This window comes from Garra rufa, chromosome 10, assembly GCF_049309525.1.
Source record: "Garra rufa chromosome 10, GarRuf1.0, whole genome shotgun sequence".
In the NCBI taxonomy this organism is placed as follows: Eukaryota; Metazoa; Chordata; class Actinopteri; order Cypriniformes; family Cyprinidae; genus Garra; species Garra rufa.
Genome location: NC_133370.1, coordinates 20220747 through 20234789, shown reverse-complemented (window position 1 = coordinate 20234789; position 14043 = coordinate 20220747). Strand labels below are relative to the sequence as shown.

General features: G+C 34.3%; 2 protein-coding genes across 2 annotated transcripts in view; one reads left to right on the top strand and one right to left on the bottom strand.

Annotated features, from left to right (window-relative positions):
* Window positions 1-243: 243 nt before the first annotated feature.
* cenpl (centromere protein L) lies at window positions 244-6405 on the bottom strand. Its single transcript, XM_073849392.1, has 5 exons — window positions 6389-6405; window positions 5886-6045; window positions 5538-5789; window positions 2732-3283; window positions 244-1035 (listed from the first exon to the last, which is right to left on the bottom strand). The coding sequence occupies exons 1-5, from the start codon at window positions 6403-6405 to the stop codon at window positions 961-963; spliced, it is 1056 nt and encodes a 351-aa protein (XP_073705493.1). The 3' UTR covers window positions 244-960.
* Window positions 6406-6720: 315 nt separating this feature from the next.
* The window catches only part of dars2 (aspartyl-tRNA synthetase 2, mitochondrial), a 26177-nt gene continuing 18854 nt past the window's right edge, over window positions 6721-14043 (top strand). The window contains exons 1-7 of the mRNA XM_073848971.1: window positions 6721-7246; window positions 7339-7438; window positions 7517-7583; window positions 7691-7792; window positions 7904-7999; window positions 9037-9160; window positions 9250-9296. Of these exons, the coding sequence (XP_073705072.1) occupies window positions 7069-7246; window positions 7339-7438; window positions 7517-7583; window positions 7691-7792; window positions 7904-7999; window positions 9037-9160; window positions 9250-9296 (714 nt within the window). The 5' untranslated portion in view covers window positions 6721-7068. The remainder of the gene's footprint in view (window positions 7247-7338; window positions 7439-7516; window positions 7584-7690; window positions 7793-7903; window positions 8000-9036; window positions 9161-9249; window positions 9297-14043) is intronic.

Sequence of the window (14043 nt, the reverse complement as noted above, 5' to 3'; positions counted from 1 at the left end):
CTGGTTTTGTGGTCCCGGGTCACATGTAACATGTTTTTATAGTAATTTTAAACATTTAAATTTACAATCATATAATTTATTTCAAATAATTTTAAGCCACTGATTTAGACTCCTCAAATCTAAATGCCCATCCCCCTCATATGAATTTAGAGATCTCTTAAAATATAAATAAATTCAACTCAGATTTGTGCTTTATTGAGAGGCAAAAGGTAACTCAATTTAAATACACTTTGTTATGCACATCTCAGGTCCTTTTCTGATGTAAATGTTTAAATCACAGACATTTTGAGTGCAAATTAAAGAAATATGCAACAACACAAACAGTCCTTTTAAATCAATTACCAAATAGGAAACCAAACTTTTAAAATCCAAACTAACTTTAGAACATTTTGACAGTTCTACCTACATGCTTTATAAATTGTTATACATGTAAATTGTTAGATTCTGACATTGTTGGCACTGCTAACAAAACGTAATTGGATAATTTCAGAGGCCCCAAGTCAAAACACATCTAAACAACCAAAATCAAGCCACTATTAATTATGTAAAAGTTTTTACAAACTTCAAAAGGTTCAAAATGTTTGTATGAAATATAAACATATGTTACAAAATACTAATGGACATATTAACATGTGTGTGAACTATTTATAAGAACGTATAAATGTAGTACTGATAAATTTACACAGTTGACAATCAGATTTATTTGTGATAAATGAGTTGTATCACATTAATATAAGCCTTGTGGACTGATATAATGTTATTTGTCTTGATAAAACTCTAGTAAGTTAAAGAAAACAGAATAAAAAGTTTGATTACAAAAGCTGGAAAACAAACATAGACATATTTTACAGCACAAAAAATAAATACGGGACAAGCTTTAAAAGATATAAAAGTTTAGATGGCATAGAAAAAAAACAACAACCAAAAATGTATTTACAAATCTAAATTAGCAAGCAGATTTTAGGTTGGCATTTTCAAAAGAGCAGATTCTGTCAGCAGGGTAAGTAAGGTGGTGATGTATTCACTGTTTCCAATCTGAAAGAGAAAAATCAAGGTGTAATAAATACAAATGCAACACAAACTTGTACAGTGTCTTGCAAAAGTATTCATTCATTTTGTTTTGTTGCAGCATTATGTTAAACTGCTTTAAATTAGTTTTTCCCCACATCAATTTACACTCCATACACCATAATAATGACAAAGCAAAAACCAGATTTGAAAATTCTACAAATTTATTAAAAATAAAACACTGAAATAAGTACATTGCACAAGTATTCATACCCTTGACTCAGTACATAGTTGAAGCACCTTTACAGCCTCAAGTCTTTTTGGGCATGATGTGACAAGCTTTGCACATCTGCATTTGGCAATTATCTGCCAATCTTTGCCTCACCTTTTCACCTCTCAAGCTCTGTCAGCTTGGATGGGGGCTGGCAGACATTTTCTAGAGTCCTAGTTGTTCCAGTCGTCTTCCATTATGGATAATGGAGGCTACATGCTTCTATGAACCTTCAATGCAGCAGATTTTTTTTCCAGAACTCTTCCCTAGATCATTGCCTTAACGCAAGTCTGTCACTGAGCTCTACAGGCAGTTATCTTGACCTCAGGACTTGGTTTTTGCTCTGATATGCATTTTCAGCTGTTAGACCTTTTCTGAGAGGTGTGTGCCTTTCTAAATCATACTCATTCAAATGAATTTGCCACAGTTTAACTCGAAGTGTAGTAACATCTAGAAGCAATATGAATGCTCCTGAGATAAATTTCAAGTGTCCCAGAAATAATACTTATGCAACGGAATCTTTTCATTTATTTATTTCTAATAAATTTGCAAAGTTGTTACAAACCCGTTTTGTGCTTTGTCATTGGTGTATGTAGATTGATGTGGAAAAAAAAAAAAGTAATTTAAAGCATTTTAACTAGGGGTGGGCATAGATACATTTTGTTAATCTAGATTAATTCTTGGAATTAAGATAGATTAATCTAGATTAAAATGGCTAATTTGAATTCTGCTGAAGGCATTTTCAGAATATGTGTGCTACTTAAATAATGACTAAAAGTAAGTCTTTGAGAACGGGTTTCTCAAGTCAGGTGGCGCATTAGACCAGGCGCTCATCTACTGTTTCCAAAATGCATCACAAACTGCTTGACAATTGCATTTACAACATAATTACCTATACAAACTTGTGTAACCAAGTACTTCTGCGCAAAAGGCTGCACGCCGTGCACGTTGCCGTTAAATACACAGACGCGCACGGGCATGGATTTCTGCGTGCATAGTCTTCCATTAAACTGCGTTGCTTTTAGAAGCGTCAATTCAGTTGTTGCATATAGTTTAATGTCTTTATTTCGGGATTATCAAAGTAAATTATTACTCAAACTTGAGATTTTACAGGGGCACAGCAGATTTTCACTGGGGCACGTGCCCCAGTAAAAAGGGTCTAGCAACGCACGAACCTGCCCTGAAGCGGCTTCATAACTGCATTCATGTTTGCACGTCTCATTTGATGTGGTAATTTCACAGAAGTTGAAGACTCGTTTTCGCCCCCTACAGTGCAATTTGACTAGGTATACATCATCCCTGCTAAAATATCAATAACGCCGATAACGGCCCACCACTAATTTTAACATAATGCTGCAACAAAACGTGAAAAAAAAAATGAAGGGGTATGAATACTTTTGCAAGGCACTGTATATACACAATAAATATATATATATGAAACATAGCACTTACCTTGATTTTCCCATCAAGATGTGCTGATCCCAGAGCGGTAGATACTTTTACGAGTGTGCCGGCAGACAGGTAGATCTTAAAGTGTCTGAAAAAATGAGTCTCCAGCCCGTTGATGAAAGACTGGACCTCTTTAATATCAATCCGGTCATCTGTACTCTCTTCTGGATGAATGCTGTTCCAGAGTTCCCATGCATCCTGTGGGTTAACTGTATATGAGACATCCAGGGGCGGCTGTGTCGGAAGGCTCCAGGCCAGTTTCAGATGCCTGATATTGCAGGTGGGATGGCAACCAGTCCATAGAGCAGCCAGCCAGTTGAGAGTGGTGGAGTTTAAGGCCAAAGATCCAAAGTTGCAATCAAAAGCCCTCTCAAACCAGGATTTAACCAGGGTTGTAAGAGACTCCGGTCCGCTCGTGCAAAACAAAGGTAAGCTGACAAAATCAGGAGGAAGCGACCTCAGGTATTCTGGATCACCATTGACGCACGTGAGCCAACCACGCCAGACAATTTTTGGTGCATCTGCCGCTGCAGCAAATACAGGTTTGGACTGGATCTGAGGGAATGAGAGGAGAATTAACATGAATGTGGTATATTAATAAGCCACAGTTCAAAGGTTTGGGGTCAGTAAGATTTTTTGATACAGATCTTTTATGAAAAAGGCTCATGTCTGCCATGGCTGCATTTATTTAATATAAAATATAGTGAAAAACAGAAATATTGTGAACTATTATTTAAAATAACCTTATTTTGTAATATATTTTAAGATGGCAATGGAAAAGCTGCATTTTCTGCATCATTACCCCAGTCTTCAGTGTCACGTGATTCTTCAGAAATGATGATTATTTGGGGCTCAGGAATTATTTGGTGCACTTATTAGGGGTCGACTGATGTGTGTTTTTTAGGGCCAATGCCAATACCGATTATTACAGATCAAGTACATCGATAACAAATATTTTGGACCGATATATACAGTCAAAAGTTTTTGAACAGTAAGAGTTTTAATGTTTTTTAAAGAAGTCTCTTCTGCTCACCAAGCCTGCTTTTTTTTGATCCAATGTATTTAAAAATTTTTTTCCTGTGATCAAAGCATATTTTTCAGCACCATTACTCCAGTCTTCAGTGTCACATGATCCTTCAGAAACCATTCTAATATGCTGATTTTGCTGTTCAAGAAACATTTTTTATATTCATATTAACAATATTTCAAACAGTTTAGTTATTTTTTTAGGATTCTTTGATGAATAGAAAGATCCAAAGATCTGCATTGATCTGAATAAAAAAACTTTTGTAACATTATAATATTCATCAAAGAATCCTGAAAAAATTGACTCAATTGTTTTAAAAATTGATAAGTGTTTCTTAAACAGCAAATACGCATATTAGAATAATTTCTGAAGGATAATGTGAAACTAAAAATGAATAATTATGCAGAAAATTTAGATTCTTTGATGAATAGAAAAATGATGCTGAAAATTTTGATTTGAAAAGGTTTTAAAATATATACAAATAGAAAACTTATTTTAAATAGTAAAAATATATTCTTTCTGTATTTTGGATCAAATAAATGCAGGTTGGTGAGCAAGAGACTTTTTACTGTTCAAAAACTTTTGACTGGTAGTGTATTTGTCTGCGAAAATGAAAATTAATGTCAAAATTAAGAATAACAAGGGCTCTGACAAAACTCTTCCAATTCTTAATTATTTCAGTAAATTGGTTTTTAAAATGACCCATACCGACAACCATAAAATTGCTTAATATTGGCGCAGAAAATTGGTCAAGCTTTTATTATTATCAATGTTAAAAAATGTTGTGATATTATTGAATCAAGTGCAAAAAAAACAAAAAAAAAACAAAAACAGGATTATTTAATAAATATAAAGTTTTTGTAACAATGTCAATGTATCTACTGTCACATTAATTTCGATCGATAAAAAGCTACTTTTTTGACCCCATACTTTTCACATGATCCTTTTGAAATCATTCTAATATGCCGAATTGGTGCTAAAAAATTATTATTATGAATGTTGAAAACTCTTTTGCTGCTCAACATTTATTTTTGTGTAAACCATGATGCATCTTTTCAGAATTCATTAACTAGGAAATTCAAAAGAAAAGCATTTATTTTAACATTGTTTGTGACACCATACACTACCAGTCAAATGTTTTGAACAGGAAGATTTTTAATGTTTTTTCTGCTCACCAAGCCTACATTTATTTGATCCAAAATAAAGCTAAAACAGTCAAATTTTGAAATATTTTTACTATTTAAAATAACTATTTGAACATATTTTTTAAATGTAATTTATCCTTGTGATCAAAGCTACATTATCAGCAATTTGAAAAATGGATACTTTTATTTAGCAAGGATGCTTTAATGATGATAAAGACATTTATAAAAAATCTTAAAAGATTTCTATTGCAGCTAAACGCTGTTCTTCTCAACTTTTTTTTATTTATCAAAGAAACCTGAAATAAAATCTCCTCAGCTGTTTTCAACATAATAAAAATGAATGTTTTTTTTTTTCATTAATAAGCAGCAAATCAGAATATTAGAAAGATTTCTGAAGGATCATGTGACTAAAGTAATGATGCTAAAAATTCAGCTTTGAAACCACAGAAACAAATTACATAGAAAGCAGTTATTTTAAATAGTAAAAATATTTCAAAATTTGACTGCTTTTGCTGTATTTTGGATCAAAGGCTTGGTGAGCAGGAAAGACATCTCAATGTTACTTTTTTCGATTTAATGCATCTTTGCTGACAAAACAGCTTAACAAAAAACTAATTAACAGCCTGTTCAGGCTTACCTGAATAAAAACAGTCTCAGCATCCTCATCAGTTTCAGCCAGTCCAAGAACTGCAGTAAACGTGACTTTAAATCCTGCTTCTAACCCGACTTCAACTGCAACTCCTTGCTGTTTCTCTGCTACGATGAAGGCTGAGAGATGTTTGGAATATGCTTTCAGCTGTGTATGTCTGAAGTGATGCAAAGGGGTGACGTAGGACAACTTCCACTCGTTTTTCACCAAAAGAGCAATGTGCTCAGGATCAACCTTATTCTGTAGAGAGAAAAAAGACATTTGACTCTCAAGCCACTGGATATCACTAGCAACATAATAATATATACTGAATGAATAATTTTCATGATCTCTTACAGTGATGATTTGTGATTTGGCAGCCCCTCTACTGGTTGGGACCTTCAGCACTGTTAAATGTCCAGGTGTTTGCCAGAAATATGAGGGTGCTTCCACACAACTCCGACCATAACTTTTGCTTCTTCGAGTAACAGGTCTGCTGGCGGGAGTATTGACTGCACTGCATGAGAAAAAAAACAACAACAACCGTAGGTTACTAATATGACTTTACCCCTAATGGAATCGACAATGCTCAGTACCTTCTGTGTTAATGATCAAATTATGATATCTGTCCTAATTGTGGGTCTAAAATACAGTCAATACACTAGAGCTTTTTAATCAGAAAGCAAACTACTAGAGTTCAGACAACCGCTAACGTTACTATTAGCATTTCGCTAAACCACAGCATGATCCACTTTCGTTGCACTAAGTAAGACGCGCATAACTTAAGTGTTGTGTTTCAAATAAAGATTCTACGCGACAAAACGTTTTAAAACCAGTTTAAAGTCTTAAATCTGTCGTACCTGCCTCTGCCCTCCATGATGAACAAAAACACACCGAGCGAAAAAAAAAAAAAGCAGGAAGAGGATTTGAACATCCCGCTTTCCCATCTTGCAACAGGGCAGGGCAGGAATACTAATCGATTGCTGCTAGCAAGAGAAATACGCATTATATATTTTTATATTTAGTCGACTGAAGGTCATATTTACCAGGATAAATAAATGCAGTAGACAGATAAAAAATAAGGTGCATGAATGTAATAAAAGTTATTTATTGTCATGTTACAAACTTCCAAATCGATTAGTTCTAATTCGATTCGTCCCGTCTAAGCATTCCGTACGCCGGGCTGAAGCACACGGATACAGTTCATAACACATGATTTAGATTCACAACGTCAGTGAAAATTTATCTGGGTTAAGAAATATTTTAATTCAGTTATTTTATAGCCATGTAAGGCGAATTTTATTGGTGTTTGTATTGTGTAGAACGCATTAGATAACGTTATAAGAGTAAGGAAAGGAAAGAAACACAAAGGTGACCGTCAGTGTTACATTAACTTCAATAATGTAACTGGATTTTATAGATCAAACAAAACATACACAATTATGTTAAGCAACAGCTCTGAGAAGTATATTTTTATTTGTTAAAGACAACAAAGAATAAAAAATATAGCCAGAGACACCACGACCTCGCATGCAGGACAATGGCAAACAAATACAGATTATTTTGTCTTAGATCATCCCAGCAGGTGTTGAAGTGTCTGTATAGCAGAAGATCAGTGCCTTCTATAAATCATATTTATTCTACAAAACCATTTCTACCTTCAAATACTTTGGCATGGGCATTTGACTTCTCCAGAAACTGCTCTGCCTACCCATCAGGTAATGTGACCTTCATTAAACTTGACAGTGTAATTGTAATAGCCTAGCTTTTTGAATTAGTTTCAGTGTTGTGTCTTTTTTGTCTCTTGTAGGTCAAAGCAGTTTTTCATTGAGAAGCCACACATGTGGAGAACTGTGTTCCAGTCATATAGATGAAGAGGTTACTTTATGTGGCTGGATTCAGTACTTGAGGTACTTTACACAATGCTTTAAAAAATCACTGAGTTACATTACTGTATAAGGCAAACATGTTTGTGCTTGATTCTTTAGGCAAGATCTTTTTGTGATCTTGAGAGACTTCAGTGGATTGGTGCAAATTCTTATCCCACAGGATGAGGTAACAGCATGCTTGCTTTTGTTTGTTATTTTGTGTTTGGTAAGTTAATTCTAGTGCTGCCCACTTGTGGTGGTACATTTGATGCAATAACATGCTTTTTTCTTTAGTCCAAATCTGAACTGAAGAATACTTTCCATGGTCTCACTGTGGAGTCGGTCATCATGGTTAAAGGCAGGGTCAGGCGTAGACCAGAGGGACAGGAGAATAAGGTTGTTATGCCTGTTCGTATGCAGATAAAGAGAAAATTCACTGTAAATTTACTGACACGGTACTGTCAAGTGTGAAATATGTGTAAGATTGTCATTTTTATTCAATTTTAGAAAATGTCCACAGGAGAAATTGAGGTCTGTGCCGAGAGCATAGAAGTGTTGAATACTTGCCGAAAGCTGCCGTTTGAAATTAAAGAATTTGTCAAAGTAAGTAAAAATCATTTTTTGACTATATGGAAAAGTGTTGAATAACATTTTGCCTGGAGTCTCACAAGGAACACAGGGTGATATTTTACTACAAAAACAAATGGGATAAAAAGATGTATTCAATACATTTAGAAGTGTGGATTCTTTAAAAGTAAAATCGAATGTTTTTTAAAGTCTTTTGTGCACACAAGTGCTGTGTTTATTTGATCAAAAACAGCAATATTGTCAAATATGTGACCCTGGACCACAAAACCAATCTTAAAGGTCAATTTTAAAAGTATAAATCATCTGAAAGCTGAGTAAATAAGCTTTACATCAATGTATGGTTTGTTAGGATAGGACAGTTTTTCAAAATATTGAGAAAAGTTGCCATTAAAGTTCTTTGCAATGCGTTTTTAATATATTTATGGTAGGAAATGTACTAAATATCTTCATGGAACATGATCTTCACGTAATATCCTAATGATTTTTGGCATAAAAGAAAAATCGATAATTTTGCTATTGCTACAAATATATCTGTGCTACTTAAAACTAGTTTTGTGGTCCAGGGTCATATATTAGTACAAATTAAAAGTATCACCATTCATTCTTGTGATGGAAGCTGATTATTCAGCAGCCAATACTTCATTACTTACGGCCATTACTTACTATTTTTGTGGAAACTGATTTTTTTTTTTTCTGGATTCTTGGATGAATCTGATGTTTTTTCTTTAAAATTCAATTTATTTGATGTTACGTTTTTTAATCAATTTAATGCATCCTTGCTGGGACAAGGACGACACCTTTGATTTAGTTTCATGGAAATAATGACGAAACGAAAATTTAATTGGCCTAAAAATATGAAATATGGCCTTGAGTGTTGAATGAGTGTTTCTTTCATTTGTCATTTGCTGTGGAATGGCCAGGGAATTTCATTCCAAATGGGTGTTCTTTTCATTATTTAAATGAGGTTATGAGGTTCACGGACTAAAACTTGTCCAAGTAGGATAAAAAAAAAAAAAAAAAGTTTCATTTTAATTCTTATGTTTGCCTTGAAGAAATCGGAAGCCCTCCGGATGCAGTATCGGTATCTTGATCTTCGGTCGCCCATGATGCAGTACAATTTAAGACTGAGATCACAAATGGTGATGAAAATGAGGGAGTACCTTTGCAATTTACATGGTAAGGACTTACAGTGGTATTTACATACTTGTACATACATCTGTTAAAGTACCACAGTACTCACTGAACATTATCTGTCTTTTCTCAAGGATTTGTGGATGTGGAAACACCAACATTGTTTAAAAGAACACCTGGGGTAAGTATGTTTTTTCTGTTTAAATCAAGTGTTATTCTTAAAATATATAAAACATATCTTAAATATATATTTATATTTAATATGTGCTTACGATTCATACAGTTGAAGTCAAAAGTTTACATAAACCTTGCAGAATCTGCAAAATGTTAATTATATTACCAAAATAAGAGAGCTTATACAAAGTACATGCTATTTTGTAATTTAGTACTGACCTGAATAAGATATTTTACATAAAAGATGTTTACATATAGTCCACAAGAGAAAATAATAGTTGAAATTATAAAAATGACCCCATACAAAAGTTTACATACACTTGATTCTTAATACTACTTTGTTACCTGAATGATCCACAGCTATATTTTTGTTTTCTTTGTTTTCTTTGTTTTGTGATAGTGCTGTTCTTCAGAAAAATCCTTCAGGTCCCACAAATTATTTGGTTTTTCAGCATTTTTGTGTATTTGAACCCTTTCCAACAATGACTGCATGGTTTTGAGATTCATCTTTTTGCACTGAGGGCAACTGAGGGTCTCATATGCAACTATTACAGAAGGTTCAAATGCTCACTAATGCTTCAGAAAGAAACACGATGGATTAAGAGCCTTTTTGAATTCAAAGATCAGGGTATATTTCATTTATTTTGTCTTCTGGGAAACATGTAAGTATCTTCTGTAGCTTCTGAAAAAATATGATATTTAGGAAAACACAAAGTTTACATCCCTGGCTCTTAATGCATCATGTTTCCTTCTGAAGCATCAGTGAGCGTTTGAACCTTCTGTAATAGTTGCATAGTCCTTCGAAAAGATGAATCTCAAAATCATACAGTCATTGTTGGAAAGGGTTCAAATGCACAAAAATGCTGAAAAGCCAAAGAACAGCTATCACTAAACAAAACAAAAATACCCACAGCTGTGGATCATTCAGGTAACAACACAGTATTAAGAGTCAAGTGTATGTAAACTTTTGAATGGGGTCATTTTTATAAATTTAACTAATATTTTCTTTTGTGGACTATATGTAAATGTCTTTTATGTGAATTATCTAATTCAGTTCAGTACTAAATAAAAAATAACATGCATTTTGTATGACCCCTCTTATTTTGGTAAAATAATTAACATTTTGCAGATTATGCAAGGTGTATGTAAACGTTTGACTTCAACTGTATATGACTTCAGGAATTCACTAACGTGGCCATGATCACCAAGAATCTAAGTGTTTATTTATATGTTAATTTTATTAAACTTCCAACATTGTAAAAAACACTATACAAATATAATACTTACTGAGCCAAATCCAATATGAGAGTGAGCATTGTGCAGAATGCAGCTCGACTAAGCATGAAACATTTTTGTAATTGCAGAAACAAGCTTGTTTTACGCTGCACAATGCTTCTATGGTGACTCATGCTTCTGTTTCTTGTCTTTTGCAAGACACCCCTGTAAGGCTTGCCCAAACATCAACAAAATACAGCTGGTGCAAAATATTGCCAGATCATTACCCGAAATTTTTTTTGAGCAATCACATCACTCTTGTTTCCTCCCTCTGGCTTTGTTGTTCGAAGAACTTTAACATCTGTTTTCAGCAAGTGGACTTTTCAAACTTTTAAACCTTACATGCATATGTATGAGCGTCTGAATGCTAATTCACTTTATCGTGGTAACCCCCCTGTTGCTGGACACTTCAGTTTGCAGAACAAGCTAATCAAAGCAGAGAGAAAATAGTAAATTTATACAATGCATTTCTTACATTTATGCAGAATGTTTTGATTGACACACTTAAAAACAGTAGCATTTTCCAACACTGACACACGCATAACTGCAGTGTTTTTCTGTATTGTTGTCCAAAGTGGTTGGAGCCTAAATGTTTTTGTAAAGTCACACAAATTGACATTACTAAAATCACTTCAGAATTACACTGCTGTTAGACTTGTTAGTTATATCCAAACAATTCAGTACTTTTAGCTAAATAAATTAATTTTGGGGCGTCCTTAGAAACAGCCTTCCAAACAGTACAAGTACAGCTGAGGAAAAGTCTATGACACAACTAGATGGTCTGCAGGGGGCAGATGATCATGCAGAATATTACAGTGTCTGCTAAATGGCTTAAATATGAAAACCCACACAGTTTTTACAGTTGTAGGTGTTGAATAACCAATCTATCTTACGTAGGAGGACTTCTCTATGTACAAAACTAATCTATGTTTGAATAGAAGGATAGATGGGTGAATGGGTGGGTGGATGGATAGATAGATAGATAGATAGATAGATAGATAGATAGATAGATAGATAGGTATTAAAGGCATAGCTCACCCAAAAATGAAAATTACCCCATGATTTACTCACCCTCAAGCCAGAGTTATATTTAAAAATGTCCTTGCTCTTCCAAGCCTTATAATGGCAGTGAATGGATGTTAAGATTTTGAAGTCTAATAAAGTGCATCCATCCATCCATCAATAAAAGTGTTCCGTGCGGCTCTGGAGGGTTAATAAAGGACTTATGAAGTAAAACCATGCATTTGTGTAAGACAAATATCCATATTTAAAACTTTATAAACTTTAATCTCTAGCTTTCGCTAACTGTCGTACCACGTTTACGAGAGAGTGGTGTTTCAGCAGTTGATGTAGAATGTAGGTGTAGCATAAGCTCCGGTGAGAATACACTAGTCTCACGAGAACCAAGTTTTGTTCACATTAAAGAAAAAACTGTTTCCTCCTCTTGGCTTATATCGAAATCCTCCAACATTTTTCTTCACAAATCCTAATTTTCGTCACTTCTCACCAGAGCTTACACAACGCCTACGTCCTCCGTCATCTACTGGAATGCCACTCTCTCGTGAATGTGTGTACAACAGTTAGCAGAAGCTAATGATTAGGGTTTATACATTTTTAAATATGTGACCCTGGACCACAAAACCAGTCTTAAGTCGCTGGGGTATATTTGTAGCAATAGCCAAAAATACATTGTATGGGTCAAAATTATAGATTTTTCTTTTATGCCAAAAATCATTAGGAAATTAAGTAAAGATCATGTTCCATGAAGATTTTTTGTAAAATTCCTACTATAAATATATCAAAATGTAATTTTTGATTAGTAATATGCATTGTTAAGAACCTAATTTGAAGAACTTTAAAGGTGATTTTCTCAGTATTTTGATTTTTTTGCACCTTCAGATTCCAGGTTTTCAAATAGTTGTATCGGCCAAATATTGCCCTATCCTAACAAACCATACATCAATAAAAAGCTTATTTATTGAGCTTTCATATGATGTATATATCTCAGTTTTGTAAAATTTAACCTTATGACTGGTTTTGTGGTCCAGGGTCACATATGGATATTTTTCTTCCACAAATATGTTGATTTGCTTCATGATGGATGGTTACATTTAATTGGACTTCTATTAGACTTTTTAATATCAACAGCCATTCACTGCCATTATAAAGCTTGGAAGAGCAAAGACATTTTTAATATAACTCCTATTGTACTCATCTGAAAGAATAATGTCATATACACCTAGGATGGCTTGAGGGTGAGTAAATCATGGGGTAATTTTCGTTTTTGGGTGAACTATCCCTTTAAAAGCTCCACTGTACATATATAGCCATCCTAGATGTATGGGACATTATTCTTTCAGATGAGTACAATAGGAGTTATATTAAAAATGTCTTTGCTCTTCCAAGCTTTATAATAGCCGTGAAGGGCTGTTGAAATTCAAAAGTCCAACAGTAGTCCAATTAAAGGGATAGTTCACCCAAAAATAAAATTTGATGTTTATCTCCTTACCCCCAGGGCATCCAAGATGTAGGTGACTTTGTTTCTTCAGTAGAACACAAACGAAGATTTTTAACTCGATCCGTTGCAGCCTGGTAGTCATATAATGGCAGTGAATGGGCACCAAACCTTTGAAATTAAAAAAAAAAACATGCACAGACAAATCCAAATTATACCCTGCGGCTCGTAACGATACATTGATGTCCTAAGATATGAAACGATCGTTTTTTGCGAGAAGCTGAACAGTATTTATATAATTTTTTACCTTTGATACACAGCCATGTCCAACTGTCCTGAGCGCGCGCTCAGCATCCAGTGTGTTACCTGTGTATGCGCTCTGGCGTAGTATACACAAACGCTGGAAGGGGAAATTGGTGAAAAGTCAACAGTCCCGGATGAGTTTGCTCAAGCAAGCGTAATCTTTTAGCTTTAAATCGGTTTGAACAATCGAGATAAGTGCAAGTAATTACCATTTTGATAGCCGCCATACCCACAATCTCTGTGCTCTATGTTAACAATGAGTGTCGTACACACACGCGACAGATCGCTTCCGGCGTTTGCGTATACTACGCCAGAGAGCGTACACATGTAACTTGCCGGATGCTGAGCTCGCGCTCAGGACAGCTGGACGTTGCTGTGTATCAAAGGTAAAAAATGATATAAATACTGTTCAGCTTCTCGCAAAAAAACGATCGTTTCATGTCTTAGGACATCAATGTATCGTCACGAGCCGCAGGGTATATATATATATATATATATATATATATATATATATATATATATATATATATATATATATATATATATATATATTTATTTATTTAAATAAATCATTGAAAGTTAGTGAAGTGATTTTGGTTATTTATTGTTGCTTCTCTCTTTTGTATTTCATAATGCGACTTTCATTTATTCATTTATCAGGTTGGCTTGAGATATGCTGGCTGATTCAGTTCTCTGTGAGAGGCAGGAATACACAGAGTTT